At 37.7% G+C, this 19,397-nt stretch overlaps 1 protein-coding gene across 1 annotated transcript in view; it reads right to left on the bottom strand.

Annotated features, from left to right (window-relative positions):
* KCNH5 (potassium voltage-gated channel subfamily H member 5) overlaps nt 1–19,397 on the bottom strand; it is a 240,630-nt gene that overhangs the window by 67,190 nt on the left and 154,043 nt on the right. The window contains exon 8 of the mRNA XM_004584494.3: nt 11,244–11,443. Within this exon, the coding sequence (XP_004584551.1) occupies nt 11,244–11,443 (200 nt within the window). The remainder of the gene's footprint in view (nt 1–11,243; nt 11,444–19,397) is intronic.

Here is a 19,397-nt window from a genome sequence, read left to right as displayed (position 1 = left end):
ATGGCCTGGAACCTGAAGGGGGCGGGGTTGCATTATTGGGTAACAACTCCCCTCTCCGCCCCACAAAGCCTCTGTTGGAGAGAGGCTGGGCCCTCTTAGTTGCACCTGCTACAGGCTTGCTCTGCTGCTTTCAGTGGATGGACTGAGGACAGAAATAACAATCTCTCTCCCTTACCCTTTCTCTTTCTGGCCCACTCTCCCTGTATGGCTCCTCTGTATCTGTGTTCTTCACCCTCTGAATAGACTAAACCACTTGCTTAGGCTGTGTCAATGCCTGTGCTTAAAACTCTTTTTAAGTAAAACAAAACAAACAAACAAAACAAAACAAAACAAGAACCTAGAAAGTAAATATTTGGCCGAAAACCTAGACCTCAACAAAAGCACCCCATTTTTATGTGTCGTTTACATGTTTCCATCCTCAGTGGTCTCTACTTTATATGATTAGATTCATATCATTTGTTGCATTTAAGTGAACAGCTAATGTAGCCACGTTCTGAATCATGATCCATCTTTGTCTGGTCAAAGATATTTTTGTCAAACTTCCTTCCTTTTTAAAGCATATCTTTTGAAAAGTGTATTTGTTTATTTTCATTTTACTGAAAACACAGAGCAAGAGAAAATCTCCCATCCGCTGATTTATACTTCAGAGTTTCATTGTTGCTACTAGTTTTAAACTTATTTGCATTTTTTAAAAAATAGATGTATGAGTTAAGGCAGGGAGGGAGGAAGAAAGAAACAAGATTGTTCATCCACTGGTTCACTCCACAGATGCCTGCAACAGCGAGGGCTGGACCGAGCAAAGCCAGGAGCAGGCAGTTCACATGTGTAGTAAAGCTTGGTAGGCACCATCGCAACAGAATCACAAAGAGGAGCCTGTAACACAGCATTCCTGAAGGCAGTTAGTGTTTCAGTCTGCTTTTTGTGGTCTACAGACTTCAAGCCTAAAGCACAGCAAACTTAACCATAAAGTTCTGCTCATTTTTCTCAATTATCGCTCCTCCATTACAGTTTTTGCTTTGTACATGGATATGACGATGGTGCATGTCAAGTTAATTTTCTGAACATTCTAAGTGGTCTTTTCTTTTTGTGTGGTGTTTACAGTAATATGAAATTTAAAATCTCTTATATACCCCTCTTGGATCTCTCCAATAAAAACACTTTCACCAGTAATACTCTGGTTTCTCTTCAGAGCAAATAAAAAAAGTTCATCAGCAATGCTTTTACTGAAAAAATCCAAAACATTTTCTTTCATATTTTGTTTTGTTCATTTTTAAAATTCTAATTTTTTTCCTTTGGCTTCCATGAAAATGAAATAATTCTATTTCTTTTTTTTTAAGATTTATTCATTTTTTTATTACAGCCAGATATACACAGAGGAGAGACAGAGAGGAAGATCTTCCGTCCGGTGATTCACTCCCCAAGTGAGCCGCAACCTCCAGTGCTGCACCAATCCGAAGCTGGGAACCTGGAACCTCTTCCGGGTCTCCCACACGGGTGCAGTGTCCCAATGCATTGGGCCATCCTCAACTGCCTTCCCAGGCCACAAGCAGGGAGCTGGATGGGAAGTGGAGCTGCCAGGATTAGAACCGGCGCCCATATGGGATCCCGGGGCTTTCAAGGCGAGGACTTTAGCCGCTAGGCCACGCCGCCAGGCCCAATAATTCTATTTCTAACCTAATGTCATTTCTTACTCATCCTTATCTACCTGACATTTCATCACCAGCCTGATTTAAAAACTCTTTTCTCTTTCCAGATATATATTTATATAAATATATATATTTTTATATAATCACAGATACACAGCCTTGTTATATATTAAAGGCTTCAAAATTTATCTGCTCTGCTGAACTCTAGAATTACATTCACTGATAAAATACATATTTATGCTGCATTTACCAAGCTCTGCCCTAGGTGATAATTATTCAACAGTGAACAAAGTAGGCAAAACTCAGCACACTGGGCAAATTTATCCTAGCAAAAGTATCGTTAACAAATAACACATAAATAAACTGTATAAAGTTCATGGAAAATGGAATTAAAACATAAGATCACGGAATGTTTTGACGAACTTAAAACTTAAGTTGGAAAACAACGAAATCTATACCTAAGTCTTTTCATAGTTAGCATTTTCCATAATTTTTAGTCATATGCGTCTTTAAAAAATAATTACAGTTGTGTGTGTGTGTGTGTCTGTAAACACGCATGTCACACATAGTTTCTAACAAGCTCTGTGTGAAAACCAAAGCAGGCCAGGCACATAAGGACTTTGGGATGGGAAAATTTGCAATGTCAAACATGATAAAAATCTGAAATTCTGACCCATGATCCAGTAATGAGAAGCAGACATCAGCAGATTACTTCCTGAAGGCCAAGTCTGGACCACTTACTGTATTCCTAGGCCATAGAGATAAGAACAACTTTCAAATTTTCAAGTGGTTTTTAAGTATTAAAAGAAAAATTTGTAGCATATGAAACTACATGTAATTACAATGACCAGGTTCATTAATACTTTTTATTAAAACACAAAAATATTCAATTATTTACATATGGTATATGACTCCTTTCATGCATTTATGAAAATGTTGAATAATTGCAACAACCTTTAGATGGCTAACAAGGTCTTAGCTACTTACTACATGATACTTTCCAACAATGCTTCATGATTTCCGTTCCTAATTAATATTCCCTAATACTTGTAAGCAGAAAGTCCCACATTTTAAAGGCATTCAGTACCCGAAGAAAATATATGTCTTGAGACAAATGTGTTTGTTCCTTTAAGATACGAAAGCATTTCACTTTTAAATTTAGCTGCCAACAGACTGTAACACTCAATATCATGTTCAGTAACACTCCAGGTGGCTGGACACCTTGACTGTGTTTCATTCTTTACATGTTTTAGCGTGTGCCTCCACGCATCAACAAAGTCAGGACAAACGTGTGTGTCCCCTCAAACATTTATCACTTATTGGGAGTGGACATTGAGTCAGGAGTGAAGATGCCTTTTGGGGTACCTACATTTCATGTCAGAGTGATGAGGTTTGAGCCTGCCTCCACAAACCATGCAGATTCAGTCTGTGCACAACGCCCTCAAGACAACCAGATCCACATATTGCTTTAGAAATAGGCTAAACAAGTAACAACTGGTTAGTTCAACCAGATGTGTTCCTGTCTCAACTTATGCGTTGGCTCTGGCTTTAAGAGTGACATGATCCACATGACACATTAGTTGAAATTGTGCTGTGGCACATGAAGCACACATTGATATTCAGTTAATTGATATTCATGAATAAATGAGTTAGTAGTAGCTTGTGGATTAGCTAGACCTTTGCTTTTTCATCTTTGTGTAGTTTTTCACTTTTAGAACAATTGGTTGATTATTAGTACAGAATACATTAAGATACATGCTTCTCACAAACTTTATGTCCACACTTCCTTGTTTTTCTATCACCTTCTTTGAACATAGTCTCCAACTTTAATTATCAATCCTCTTCCTTTTTAGTGTCTTACATAAGTCTTTCCACCGCATTTCCACCACCACCACAATTTGGGTCACATATTTATAATTACTTCTTCTCCCATGAGGCTCTGAGTGACATAAGAACATGCACGTTTTTTCCTTATCATTCTAAAACAATGGTCCTAAACCCAATGATATTTCTCTTTGTTGGAAGTGCAAATTTTGAAGAATGGATATTTTGCTATCCATAGCATAAATTCTTATTTTACTGGTGTCTTCTATCACTCAGAGATACCCTTATCAGAAATTACAGAAGCAAGGATTTCTGCAAGAAACTTCAGGCATAAAGAAACAATATGAGAACAGAAAAGGTGATCTGAAGGTCACAGGAGAGTCTGAGACTCAAGCAGAGTGGAGTTAGTAGAAAGCCATCAGGTAGCACAGGACTCGCAGCAGAACCCAGACCCAGAGCCCCAACTTATATCCGACGGGTAGCAAGGCAATAGCCTTCTGCCATGCTAAACAGAGATACCCATAGTTAACTGGCATTACCAAAAAGAAGCTAACAGTGGATTTTCAGCAGTTCACAGAACATAAATGAATGGAGTCTCAACAACCATCAGACTGAGCCAAAGATACAAACTTTTTGTTCATCACCATAAAACCAAGAAGGAGATACAAAGCTGAGCAGAGAGTCACAATGTCCTGGAAGAAAAAAGAATTTCCAAAAAAACAGTCAAAAGCTACACTAAAATGAGCAGAAATGGAAGCATCTTTTGAAAAAGCTCAGTTTATAAAATCCAATTATTAGCTTAATCCTACCTTCATGTTAGAAAACTACAAAAAAAAAAGGTAGGAGGCAGCAAAATCTCATTCAAAAATAACAGTTGCTGTAGCCCTAACTGCAGAAACACTCCAGAGGAGTTTGAAAACAGATCAATCATGTCCTCTCAGCACAGAATAATAGGTTGGCTGCAAACACCTACTCACACTATAATATTGTCTGCAGCAAGTGGATTTGGTTATAATTTATTTTTTCCCCATAGTCTAATTTCAGAATTTGCATTCAAGGTACAAGCCTATCAAAATATTTTGTTCATCCAAGTTGCTTTACCACCGATGTTCTATTTTCATCTATATTGAAGGACAACAGTATCCACTGAACAGTAAGCAAAGGTGACGATTTAAAATGATGCCAGGGATGATGGGGAGTCGGTACTTTATGACTTGTATAGGAAGAGATGCATTACAGCTACAATGGGCAAAGTAATTTGCTGACTCTTATTATTGCTTTTTTATGCAAGTTTCATGTGGGCGTTTTGGATCCTCCACCTAAGCAAGGCAGGTTGCTGGTGTTATTTCTATGGGGGATGTCAACAGGAAAGGATAAAGGCCAGTTCTTATGCTCTAGAACACACCAGAACAAACTTCATGGCCCTCTGCAGACAGTCTTTCTTCTGATTTCTGCACAGTGGGCTAGCAAACAACTCCTTTGGCCTTCCCTCAGAAGCTGATGGCACAGCAATTAAAAAACATCGTTCCAACTAGCTTGCATTATCAGACTAAAGTAATTTCAACAACAAAAAGAGAATGTACTTAATATTATTCCTAGAGAGCTGTGAATCATTCAGGATTTAACCTAGCTCTTTATGCCTCCCTATCATTACCATACAAAATGAATATTGCCTAGTACGTGTCTCACACACACACACACACACAAAACACTAACAGATTTAATAACACTGATGTAAGAGTGTGTTGAAGAATTCTTCAACTATGCTGAAAGTTCTGACAAACTAATACAAAGATACTTAAAAAATTCACAACAGGGCCCGACACCATAGCCTAGCTACTAAAGTCCTTGCCTTGAACGTACTGGGCACCAGCTGTAATCCCAGCATTCTCGTTTCCTACCCAGTTTTCTCCCTGTGGCCTGGGAAAGCAGTTGAGGATGGCCCAAAACCTTGGGACTCTGCAACTTCGTGGGAGACCCAGAAGAAACTCCTGTCTCCTGGCTTCGGATCAGCTCAACTCTGGCCATCGTAGCTACTTGAGGAGTGAGTCAATGGAGGGAAAATCTTCCTCTCTGTCTCTCCTCCTCTCTGTATATCTGACTTTCCAATAAAAATAAATAAGTCTTTTAAAAAAAAAGTTTCTTCAACATGCTGATTCCCTCCTGAAATGGCTGGCCCAGGCTGACACTAGCAGCCAAACCTCTGTCTGCAATAAAAATAAATAAATCTTAAAAAAAAAAAGTTCAGGACAAAAAACGTTCACAGACATGTATGTTATGAAAAAATGATGCACAAATGGAGGAATTTGGGGCACCAAATAAACTTCTCTTTTGTTCCGTTTTCCATGAACTATTTGAGATTCCTTCATATAGACCATCGAGTGCTTCAAATTTGTCTCAGTGAAATACCAAACTTCCATTCAAAACGGTCCAAATAAAACTGAGGGGTCAAATAAAATCTATTTTCTCAAATGAAGTATGTAGGTCAGTTAGAAAAGAGAAGCATCAGGAGCAATATGTAGACTAGTGGTTCAGTTGCTTGTATCTGACATAAATCTACTTGAACCTTTCTGGCTAATTCTGTCAGAATATTTTAGATGTTGTTCCCTTTCCACTAATGTGTTAGGCTTATTACCAAACATATGAACCAAAACAAATATGAAATATAAAATTATAAAATATAAAAAAAATAATCAAGACCAAAGAGTTTTGACTGATATTTTAAAAGCTATACATTAGGGGGAGAAAAGTAAGACAGTGGAAAACTAAAATGGTACGATTTTAGGCTTCATTCCCTAAAACAGACCGGGAAAATTATCCAGTATGTTGAGACATATTTGTTCTGTATCAGGTTATAAAGCTTTATATAAAGTTTTGCACATGGTTCCAAAAGCTGGAAATAAGTTCCCCCAATTTATTTCATTTTAAATATTTCACAATAAAGTCATTCTAAATTGTAGGATAAATTTTTCTAAGCTAGGCCATCATAAATTCTACTTTTTGCTCCATCATCTTCTCTCTCCCTTTTAAATTCTCCCTCATTTTATCCATTTCTTAGTCTTTGAAGTCCATAGAATGTTGCCAAGTGGCAGAGCCCAGGGGACCGACTTGGCTGTTAAATTTTAAAGGAACCTAAAAGCAACTGTAGTAATTAATGGGCAATAAAATATTTTCAGCTGAATAAAATTGATCTCAGTACTTTTCTGTATTTAAAAATGGTGCCTAAAGCAAACACTAATGGTAGAACTGACACACTCCTGCTCAGTACAGATGTTAATATTGCCATTGTATGACTGAAATTATTATTCACAGAAGGCAAGTTAAGATTCAACTAAATCACAGTGATTAATTTGCTTTCGGGTTAATGCTGAGTTCAAAAATCTATAAAACTAAATATGTGGAAAGATGGAAGGAAATAATAATTGGGGTAAAGGTTTTTCTCTAATTGGCTATAACGCAACCCTACATTCCATTGTCCTTGCAACTGGAAAAAAACTGCATACCTGTTTTAAAGCAAGAGAAGCAAAACACACTGCATTTCCTATATTTTTAACATGCACTCAGAGCCAAAAATTGTCAACTGTCATTCAGAAAATAGTTGAAAGAAACCAAAACACATTGAAATAGGATGCATAGAGTAACATGAAATATTTGTCTTATTAAGGAACAAGAAGTCTCAAATAGAGATCATCTCATGAAACCAAGGGTACTTAAAATTCTGATGCTGTTTTATGGTTATGTCCTGCACTCGTCACAATTCTAAGATCGTCACTATAATTACAGAATATGCTTATCAAACTCTCATTTTGTTTACACTTGTATTTTAACAGGTTCAATGAATTTGACTCATTACATCTATCAGGAACCCCTAAGCACAGATGAATATGTAACAGGGCTGGAAAGAGACAGAGACAGGTGGGCAAAGTCATAAATGTTGACTAGCTACTATGCTGAGAATAGACTACAAATGAAGAACGAAACAAAAACAGATTAACTGGCTACTACAAAACCCAGAAAAGCAAATGATGGCTACTCAGGCAGGTGCTAACGACAGAGGTGATAAGACCTGGTGGTAAAGTTATATGGATTTGGTGGAGGTTTAAATTGAAAGCTTTCCGGTTTCCATTAATTGCCTTACAGAAGAACATCTGTAGAACAGGATTCCAGGAGATGATTAGGAATTTGGTTTGGGACAAATTTCATTGAACATTAGCATAAGGAAGTTAGATGGGGGTGGGGTAGTTAGCGCACATTTTGTTAGACATTGGACAAGATGATCGCAGTGAACTCCAGAAAGTTCCCAATACTGTACACCAGCCTGGTCAAATCACTTTCAAGAAATTCCCTAACTACAATTACACAGTAGTGCCAATCACTTTTGATCTTGCCAACGTAGGGCATTATCTTTGTCCATTGGATATATTAAAAATGGTATCTTTCTGGGACAACTCTTATGCCTTGCTACATATAAAAATTAAAATGTTTTATTGTTTGTCAGTAATTTATATTTAGTCTTCTATAAATTATCTACATCTTCAGCTCATTTTTCCCAAGTATTGTAATTCTTCTTAATGAATTATAAAATCTCATTAAATATAAAAATAATCACATGTTCACCTGTGATACTTGTCACAAATGTTTAACTTGTTTCATTTCCATGGCTTTTTGTTGTGAGGGATTTTACAATTGGGGGAAGAAGATTTTATAGCTCTGAGTTAAATGTGAGTATCAGCTACCTTCAAGTTTTTCTTACTTTAATGAGTACAAGGATAAGTTAAATTTATTCATAAGTTTTCTTCTAAGAGTTTATAATTGTTAGTTTTTTTTTTAACCTTAACCACTCAGTTCTTCTGATACGTATGTTAGGCCATGATCTAAGATTTCTGACAAATATTTTCTTAAGCATTTTAGTTCACTTCATACTTTTTAAAAAATAATATATCAATTCCATTTTTGCAGTTCAGCTTTAACTTGCATTCAAGTCTTAGATATAACTTAACATATTCGTAAACTACAATCCCCTCTCTTTACTTTGGTTTACTTTGTCTATGCCCCAACATCTTATGACTATATTTTAAAGGTCCATGTTTTATATATACTATTGGTTAAATAACTGAATACCTAACAGATGCACAAATCTCCTGTTCTACTTTGGGTTTTCTAAGTTGCTTAGTGAGTTTGATGCCAATTTTTGTTTTCTTCTTATTCCAGAGCATATGGTGTTTAGTCTAAGAAGCATCCTTACATTCAGGCTCCTTACTGGGAATTCCTACACCCCCTGTCCAGACCCACATTTTGGCGTACATCTATTCTTGTTTCTCTTTACATAAAATGTCAGTTCTCAAATTCTTATATGTCTCAGTGGGATTTTCTCACTAGTCCTTAAAACATCAACGCATGTGTGGAGTATGTTTTCTGTGTCACAGTTATTTAGCTGTCTCTTCTATTAGCCAAAAACAACTTTCAATAATCCCTCATTCAAGTAGAAGCAAAAATTGTGATTTTTTTATTCTCATGCTAATCTGTTTCAGCATCTTAAACACATTTGTAAAAGATCTTTCATTTAAATTATTTCACCTTTAATGTCAGCATTCTCTAAAGCACATTTTTGTGCCTCTGCAATTGATAAACAAGCAAAAAAAACAGCATAGTACAAATCTAGACATTTTTTCCTGCTCCATGATGTGTGATTTCCAGACACGCCCCATGCCAATTTGTTGACCTCCTCAGTGTAGTGTGTCAATCCCAGGGAGGCATGGAATGACTATAGTCAGCTTCACCACAGCAACATCCAGGAATAAAGGGAACGGGGCCTCCAGCGTCCACCCAGTGCTACAGTCAGGGCATAGACCCTGTGCTGGACCCTGTCCTTGTATGTAAAAGACTAGCACTGCAACATCTCACTGATGTCATCTCCTTTTCTGAAAAAGAGCTTCCAGCTGACACAGTGATTTGACAAGGCAAGAGGTTGCCCTGAATCTCTGTTTGACTCAAGACAGGATTTCAAGAAAGTTCTGCCTTGGGTGACCATGACCCTGTTACTCTCACACTCGCCCCAGGAAGGAATCTGTTCTTCTCTGGATACTTTTCCTAACATATCTTGCTGCAGATGCATATTAACCAAATCCTATAGAATATGCTCTTTTTCCTGCTATGGTTATGCATAGCACTTTAAGTGGCCATTAACTACATGTCCACACATAACTAATTCCAGGGCCTCCACCTGTACTCCCTCTGAAGGCATCTAATATCCCCAGACCCCCTCAATCATGTGCCCCTAACAACACTTGCTTGCTTTATAGAATTCTAAATAAATCCCTACTTTGCTCATTTGTTCTTCCCATTTGAGGTTGAAATATGCTTGTTGCACAAGTCTTAAATGACAGGCCAACTTCAGAAAGTTGAAACAGCAACAAGGAATGGATACTTCACATGTCAATTAAGACACACAAGTCCCACGTCAAGATGCCTGGATTGAATTGTTGGCTGTAGATTGCCTCTGATTGCAGACCCTGGGAAGCAGCAGCTGATGGCTCAATCACAGGGTTTGTGCCATGCACATGGCAGAGCCAAACTCAGTTCCTGGCTTTTGGATTCAGCTTGACCCAGTCCTAAGCACTGTGAACATTAGAGATTGAATCAGTAAGTGTGTGGGATCTCTCTTTCTCTCTCGTTCTCTCTCTCTCTCTCTCTCTTTCTTCCTCCATCTCTCTCCCTCTATTCTTCCTCTTCTTTTGTCCATCTTTGTCTCAAATAAATAAGTAAAAATTGAAAATAAATACTGTGAAAAATTGAAAGCAAATGTATGAAATCTGTCAGAACAGTCAGGAAGATACTGTGCTATCTGCTTGCATATATAAAAAACATTATCTACAAATAGTCTTATCTGATGCTTTATATAAGCAAAATAGCTCCAAATAGATTTTCTCTGTAATTCAATGCACATACTCTATTTATAATCTGTATTTTATGCGAATCTGTTGGGTGCATAAAATTATTTTTTGCTTTGTTTTATTTATTTTAACAAGGGGTTTGGGTCCTTGTCTCAAATATGATATAGGTAGAAAAACTTAAAATGAAAGTCAAAGAGAGATTTCAGATGACTAAAGGTGGAGGTATCGATTTTATAGGTTCGTTTAATGACAGTTGTAAAGTGAAGAATAATGAGTGGTTTAACAAGACATAGCAGTGAAGAGAAATTAAGAGGAAGCTAACATAAAAGGTAATTTTTTAATTTAGACAGTGTTTTTAGAAAGTTCATGGGAAAGACAAATGCTAAAAAAGCAAAATAAGGAGTTCAAAGTTCTTTTAGCATCAAAAGAAATATATCTTTCCATTCAATTTTTTCCTTTCCATTGAATTTTCAAGAAACTTTTAAAAATACATATAGCTAAGAAAATGTCTTCTTAACATTACAATAGGCAAAAAGTCAAAACAGAAATTAAAAATAAACAAATTCTAATGGGAGAAATAACAGCATTTTATTTTGAAGAACTGCAGCATGTTTTCACGATTATTATGCAAACGTTTTCTGGAACTAATTTTCCTAAATTGAGTGTGATGACTAGGACTAACTGATGATTAATGGTCGAATGCTTTGCACCTTATAAACACCCAATTAGTATGATTGATACGCCACTTACAAAGTAGAGAGTAACACTTATAAGTCAATCTCAACAAGCAACACATAAGTTAGAAAGCCACATGCTTCGAAGGATCCCATTGAAACATAAAGCTAATCGTTGTAAATAAAAATCGAGTGACAATCCATACCTTCTCAGTGTCAATGCCTTTTGACATGGACCATGTTGAGACAATATAATCCATGACTCGTTCACTAAGGCCTTTGGGGACCTGATAGAGTTTCAGGAAGTCTCGTACATTATTCAGCATCTCGTGGTATCGGTTGGTGTTGGCATACATTTGTTGGAAAATTGTGGTGACATTTCCGAAAATAGTTGCATAAAGAAGAGCTGAAAGAGAAAAAAAAGTGAAACTAATACCACAAGTGAAACAGTAATGTGCATATTGGCTAACACAATCATTTGACAGAGATGTCTTCATAAACATGAAAACATGTTGTGGATATTAACATTGACAAGCGTGCATTCATTGGGGATTTACTTGGGGAATGATCTCTTCCTTGTGACCAATAAAACTGTATCAGGGGGCCACCTATGTGGCATAGCAGGACAAGCTACTTCAGGATATGCTGGCTTCCCACATGAGTGCTGATTCATGTCCTGGCTGCTCCATTTCCAATCCAGCTCCCTACTAATGATCTGGGAAAAGCAGCAGAGGATGGCCCAGGCAGGTGAAGGCCAGGATGAAGATCCTGCCTTGAGGCTTCAGCTTGGCACAGCCCTGGCCATTGCAGTTATCTGGGAAGTGAACCAGTGGATGGAAATCTGTCTCAAACTCTGTGTGTGTGTGTGTGTGTGTGTGTGTGTGTGTGTGTGTGTGTGTGTGACTCTGACAGTCAAATATTCATTTTGTAATGAACTTTATGTATATACACTACTACAGTCAACAGGACAAAATATCTGGGTGGCTAAGAAATTTTTGAAGAAGCAAGTCATATAATTTACTAGTTACCATAAGAAATTTTAGATTACGATTAAGGTTATCCTTCTGATTGAAGCCTAATCAGTTAATGTGTTTCAGGGACACATGACCCAGCCGAGAGAATGTATATTCACTCTCCCTGCTTGTTCCTTCAGGTTCTGGAATACTTGTCTGGTTATAAATATTTTTGACAGAACATCAGAAAGGTAAGATGAGCATCCAACTTAAAGTGCTCTATTTTCAGAATTCTCTGAAGACAAGCAGAGATGAATTGAAAAGCTAAAATAAAACTTTGGGAGTACCTGGAGTAATTAAACTCCTGTCAGTACTCCAATGATTAAACACTTTTTAATTCTATCATGTTAGTTAAGAGCAAAGTCAACTTCTTGACCCTTGTTATTAAATCGACAGGGAGCATTGAGTAGGACAGGGCTTTCTGACATGGCAGACAGCTGCTGCGGCCTCGAATCATGATTCCTCAACTTTCCTTTCTCCACAGTTAGTCATGTTGACATGATCCTGAGAAAGGGTTTGTTGGTTTTTTATTTTTTTTAAGATTTAATTATTTTTGAAAGACAAAATGACAGAGCGTGAAAGAGAGAGACAGAGATACAGAGAGAGATTTCCTTGTGCTGGCTCACTACCCAAATGGCCACAAAGACCAAAGACCAGGTCATAGCCAGGAGAACTTGGAACTCCTTCTGGGTCTCCTAAGTGCGTAGGAGGGGCCCAAGTATTCAGGCCCTCACATATGATTTTCCCAGGCATATTGGCAAGGATCTGGCTCAGAAGTGGCATAGTCGGGACTCCAACAAGAGTTCTCAGGGTTGCAGTCATTGCAAGCAACAGATTTAGCCACTGAGCCACGATGCCAGTACTAAGCAAAAAAAAAAAAAAAAAAAAGTTTAAAGCTGTTGAATTCCTTGCTAACTGAATACAACTCCAATCAGCAGTCACACCATCTCCAGACTACACTATCCCTCTGCTTTCATTCCCTTGTTAAAAAGAAGCTCTTTTGAAATAGGACAATACCACATTTGCCTTCATACTCAGTATTTACAATGCTTAGTAACCACAGACATTCCATAAGCATTTCACAAATAACAGAGTTTCAAACAATGATCATTTCTGTGCTACCGCCTCCAACCATTTAAAAGATGACCTTGGTTATCAAGGTGAGAGCTCTTTGAGTTCGCATTTTCAATAATCAAACTCCTTTTGATGGAAGGACCACAGACTCAAGCAGGCAAAGCAACTTAGAGTCATCAATATGCCATCTTTGAGAAATGATTTATTTTACCAGGAATACCTGCTAGTTCTCTGGATATCACAAATCATAGTTTCACATCAGAAAGCTATCATTTCATGACAAATTAGTCATTTTTCTGTTGTTATTAGGAATTCTGAGGTCAATTAGGATGATTTTCAAAATGTTCTGCTAAACATGACTAGGGGGAATCTGGTGTTACAATTGCTCAGCAGAGTCCCTGAAACCTCACACATTTCTGTTTAATAACCAAACCAAAACATGGGTTTAATCACTGGCTCAACATCTATATTCTGTCATTGTCGCTATGAGGACACTTCCAAATCATGGGAAAAGTAGAATTAAAAGAGAAATTTATTTTAGTACAAAAGAAACCGGAAGTCCATTCAGTGTTTTTCATAGTACAGATGTTCATGAATTTTTGAAGACCCTCTGTATTAAGAAAGAAAATCATTAATGTGCACAAATAAATGGCAGGAAAATCATCTAATAAATGTGAAACTTTGTATTTTCAGAAGAGAAATAGGAGAATTTACAGTTCTAAAATAATAGCCATCTTAGGAATTATAGAAGTCATACTGTATTTAGATTTTGAATAGAATCCAGCTAGGAGAGAATGTTAATAAAGATCACAGAAGTATCCCATTTCTCTTGATCGGCTACGATGTTTCCAATAAATTAGCTTACGCAAATGTCTTACTACTTCTTTTTGTATAACAAATGTCCACACATTTTAACTTTTGCAGTGTACTGCATTTCCACACAAAAATACATTTTTGCTATGTGAAAAATTTTAAATGTGACAAAATTGCTAATGTATTAAAAGTTTGTGACGATAATTGCTAAAATAATCAGCACCTGACTGAGTATATTTCAAAGACAGCCACATGTGCCTGCCATGTTCCAGTGAATGTGTTATCCTTACGCAAGGTCCTAACTTAAAGCAAGCTCTTCAATGATACCTTCAAGCACTTTTCATTTTTCAGAACTGAAAATAATTTTAGATTCAAAAGAAGCTGCAGAATAGTACAGAATGCTCATAGGTATCTGTGGCATTTTACTCAACTGTAACAATCTGTAAAAACCTGGACACTGATAATGGCACAGACAAGTTTTATTCATATTTTATCTTTTTTTTTGCCTGCACTCATTTATTTGGTGTACGGACTTAGCCAATTTTATCACATGGGCGGCTTCATGGAATGTATATCTACTTTTTAAAAGTAAAACGACTTTCTTACAAATAGTTCAGCACTTACAGATGTAATATATTTCAAAAGAAAAAAAAAAAACGTGTGATAGTTCAGCACAAGCAGCAACACTACAGCCGCTGCAGCCTCTGCTCCCAAGACAAACGGGCACATCTTTAATGAGAAAAGCCTTGGAACACAATACAAAATAGTGAAGGAAATGGATCTCCCTGGAAGGTACCTCTATACAGATAATCCCCCAAATAATACTTCCCATCTGAATTATAGACACACATACACACATTATCTGGAATGTTGAGCAGTCACTTGGATCTAGCATGTCCATAAGAAAATGTCCATCTATCCAACAACCAAAGGTGCTTTATTTTTGGTCTCAGTAAGAGGCAAAGCTACATCTTGTTGTTCAGACCAAGGTCATTCTTCAATTTCCTCTGATTCATCCTCAGCCTCTAATCCATCAACCGTTCCTGCTGGCTCTGCCTCAGCACCCAGCTTCTATTTTATCATTTTTCACTTTTCTACCAGCGTTCTTGCAGGGTCTTACAGAGTGGGTCTCCTTCTGTTGGTGAGTCGGAGTCTTTAGGCCAGTTATCAAGTCTCTATGACCTCTACTTCCTCTTCTCTAACTTTAAAATCATACTAGAACTTTCACAAGGAGGTTGTGTTAGATGACATAACACACATAAACCGGTTTTTAAAAAAATTTAGTCCAGTAGGGAGCCACAAAATGCCATGTATCATCATCATCAATTGTCATCACATAAAAGAAGGCTCTATGTACATGCATAGGTAGGTAAGCAGGTATACAACCACTCACCTATGCAATGTATAAACATATGGATATGCATCAACCCACACAGGAGAGGACTCCAAAAATGCATGGAAATAGAATTTACATACTTTTTGGTGAAGAAAAATTTTAGGTCTATGCATGAAAATCTTCAGAGAGCTAATGGATGTGTATGGTTATGAAATCTTTCATTTTTTAAAGATTTTTATGTGTATTGCAGTTAGATATACAGAGAAGAGGAGAGACAGAAAGGAAGATTTTCCATCTGCTGAATCACTCCCCAAGTGACGGCTAACGACAGGAGCTGTGCTGATCCGAAGCCAGGAGCCTGAACCTCCTCCGGGTCTCCCATGTGGGTACAGGATCCCAAGGCTTTGGGCCATCCTCAGATGCTTTCCCAGGCCACAAGCAAGGAGCTGGATGGAAGTGGAGCTGCTGGGATTAGAACTAGTGCCTATATGGGGTCCCAGCGCATTCAAAGCGAGGACTTTTAGCAGCTAAGCCACCACATCCAGCCCTCATTATGAAATCTAAAAGGATGGATCTCAAAACCCTTTGCTACACAGAAAATGGATCTAATTCTATTTTTGTGAATATTTTCTAAAGCACCTTGGCGTGCAGAGATCTGAGTGTGTGTGTGTGTAAGGGGGAGAGGGAGATATATATATATATATATATATATATATATATATATATATATATATATATATATATATATAGAGAGAGAGAGAGAGAGAGAGAGAGAGAGAGCGAGCGCGCCGAATCCCTTGTATTCAAATCTGTAGGTCCTTTCCTGCTACTCTTCAACATGAACCCAAGCCTCAGCATCGTGCAAGGACATACACGGTTAGAACATTGCCTCCTTGCCTGATCCTGAGCGCTATCTGTCCTCCCTTCATTCATTCCCTCTGCTCCATCCACAAAGAGCTTTCCTGTTGCTCCCCACAAACCCCAAACCTGATTCTACCTCAGTACCCCTGCATTAGCTCTCCAGGTTGCTCCAGGCTTTTCCAAGATCCTTGCCTGGTCTGATTTCTCTCTGTCTTCCCAGTCTTTTCAAAAAATTCAACTCATCCTGGAGTCCTTGCTGGGTCACATGGTCTGGACACCCCATCCTCCAGCCGATAACTTTCCATCCCCTCACTATGTTTTTTCTTTACATATTACCACATCAATTTACAGCACGTATCTACCTGCTTGTTCTCCATCTTCATCCACAGGAATGCAAGCATGAATATAAGTATAGATCTGTTCCTTTGGGTTCACAGTTATATATCCTCACACAGACCAATTCCAGAAACAAAGGAAGAATGCACAATACTTGTTTTATTTCTTGACAGTAAACTTAATAACCCAATCAATAGATAGCTTTTCAGAAACATTCATTTCTGCATTAAAATCTCACCATGGGTAATTTAAAAATATAGAAGAGATAGCATACAGTATGTACAGCAAAAAAAACCCTAGTATTTATGGGGTTTATTAGTGACAATTCCGTAAGTTAGTCTCCTACAGACTTTAAACAATATATAAATTTGCAGGCTTATCATATTTAAAGTCTTGATAATCTTAACACATACACTATTTAATGGCTTACCTAAAAATCTTATATTCTTATTAGTAACACAAACTCAGTTATAATAAGGACAGATTAAAGATAGCTACAAATACTCTGCCTCCCTTTCCTTATAGAAATAAGTGCTATGATTCTTCCGATTACATCTAGGCATACTCTGACACCTGGCCAACAGACTATTGCAATCATGTTTATAAGTCAATTTTCAGGACCCTGTCTTAAGAAACTGGAATCTTCTAATTCTACGTATTAAAACATCTGCTCTTAGGATCTGATATCCATGCTGGAGGGAAGCCTAATCATTCTGCTCAAGTGGCTCACATAGACAGGACTAAAGGCCCCGGACTAATAGCCGTGGCTAAATTCCCAATTAAGCACCAGCCTCTGATTAAGCAATATAAAATACTGACATGAGTATTCCTTCCTCATAACATGTTGCACTGTATAAGTGTTCAGCCATCACTACCATTTCTGCTTACATATGTAATGTTTATTAATGACAGGTAAGATATGAAGAAAATGTTCCATCAATCTGTGGTTTATGTGTAGCTCATGGATTGCCCACACCAGATTTCCTGCCAGGGGTTGAGCCAAAAAGAAAAAGATTTTTCCAGGCTGTTCATGTCATTCCAGCTTACATCCTATGAAATAGAAATAAGTAATAACCCTCTAGTGCTGAGTAAATTATAGATTCATGGGTAACCAGTAATTTCTTTACTAAGCCACTAACTTTGATATATTATGAAATTAAGGTAACTTAAACTCTAATGAAATGGGATAATTCTCAATTGGATAAAGGATCTCAAGGAGGAGTGTATTGAAACCTTAGCACACATATCACAGCTTTAAACATACATTTAAAATACTTAAAAACTTTTAAAATACATAAAAACTATCTAATATTGCATTATATTTTAAATGAAAGCATATCTATTATATTTTCAGAAAGGCATAGATTAGAAAATTGAAAAATGTTATAACTAATCACAGATATTTCTACTAATGGTTTCACCATTATTGATTCCATTACTTATTTCAACTTGATGAACATCTGGTATATGACAGCCACTAGCAATACAACCATAACTTAACCCCATGTTTAAGTAGTATCCACTGTACCCTCTGTAGAAAAGTATGAGTCCTTAATTTTTCCAAATAACATCATTGAAACAATACTAAAATTTGCTCTTCGTAATTTATAGAATCCCCCAATACATAGCCATTCCAAACATAAATGTGATACAGTTGTTTTGTCAGTTGGAACCAACTGTAGGGTTAAAAATCCACTCTCAGGAGCAGGTGGTAAGGAGGAAGCTTGGATCCCAACCATGAAGACTCCCAGCCCTTCACCACAAACTATTAATACGAGCAACAAGGACTACTATATCCCAACTGCCAAGGAGGCCACAGGGAATTGGATGCCCTCAGAGGCCAAGTACTCTGAGGTCACCCACCCCCAACCGGAGCTTCCACAGGGGATGGAAGAAGTCCAAACACTACCGTGCAGAAACCAACGTCATCGGAAAGACAACCAGAAGCCCTGAGCGGTCCGCAGAAACAGAAGAACAATAAACATCCTTCAGGACCAGGGAGGAGAGCTTTCTCTGGTCCGAGCCTGGCTCCAACTCTGGACCCCCACCCTCCCTCGCAATGACCATCGGGTCACTCCTAAAACCCCTCATAGCAAACAAACAAACAATCATACAAACTAAAAAAAAACTAAAATAAATAGACAAACAACAAAAAGTAGAGCTTGGAATCTGACAGGAAAGAGCTGGCGTGGATTGGCTCATGCCTCGCTGGGTGGGACACAAAGATTAGTCACTCCTCACCATGGCGTTGAGGATTTTCCTGCACAACCCCCCCCCCAAAAAACTGTTCTGCACCTTAATTGTCGACAAATGTCTTGTTAGAGTTACAAGCCAGTCTAGATTATCCTAAAATCTGCCAAGATCAGCAAAATTATACTTCAACACAACAAATGGCTAAATACTAAAATGAAATAGACACGAGACAGCTGAATGGTACCTTAGAGCCATTTTAAGGTATATAGCAGCCGGTCCTGTATATAAATTAAAATTGAAATGTCAGTGAGCTAATCATAGGTTGTGGTTAAGAACTTGCTTTTTTTTTTTTTTTAACATAGTGGTTACTCAAAACCATGTCAATTCCATAATGTTGCAAATTGCTGTTGATGTTATATTGGGACTCTTAATTGACTGGGATGATATTCTACCAGCTCTAACTTCGGACCAGAAATGGTCTCCCCAAGAAACTGTTCAACCCATCTGGACAATAAGTAGCTGGACTCTATGCTTGGTATACGTTTGCAAGGAAAGAATCTTGATTGAATTTGAACTGTAATACTGCATCAAGGTGGAGGAATCCACCAGGGGGGAGGGGCGTGGGGAGGGGTGGGAGGATTCCCAGAGCCTATGAAACTGTCACATAATGCAAAATAATTTAAAAAAATCCACTCTCAGTTTATTCATTGAAAGTTGCTCTCCACACTTAACTT

This window comes from Ochotona princeps, chromosome 26 (genome assembly GCF_030435755.1).
Source record: "Ochotona princeps isolate mOchPri1 chromosome 26, mOchPri1.hap1, whole genome shotgun sequence".
Lineage (NCBI taxonomy): Eukaryota > Metazoa > Chordata > Mammalia > Lagomorpha > Ochotonidae > Ochotona > Ochotona princeps.
Note: the sequence above shows the minus strand (reverse complement) of the source record. Positions and strands in the feature narration are given on the sequence as shown.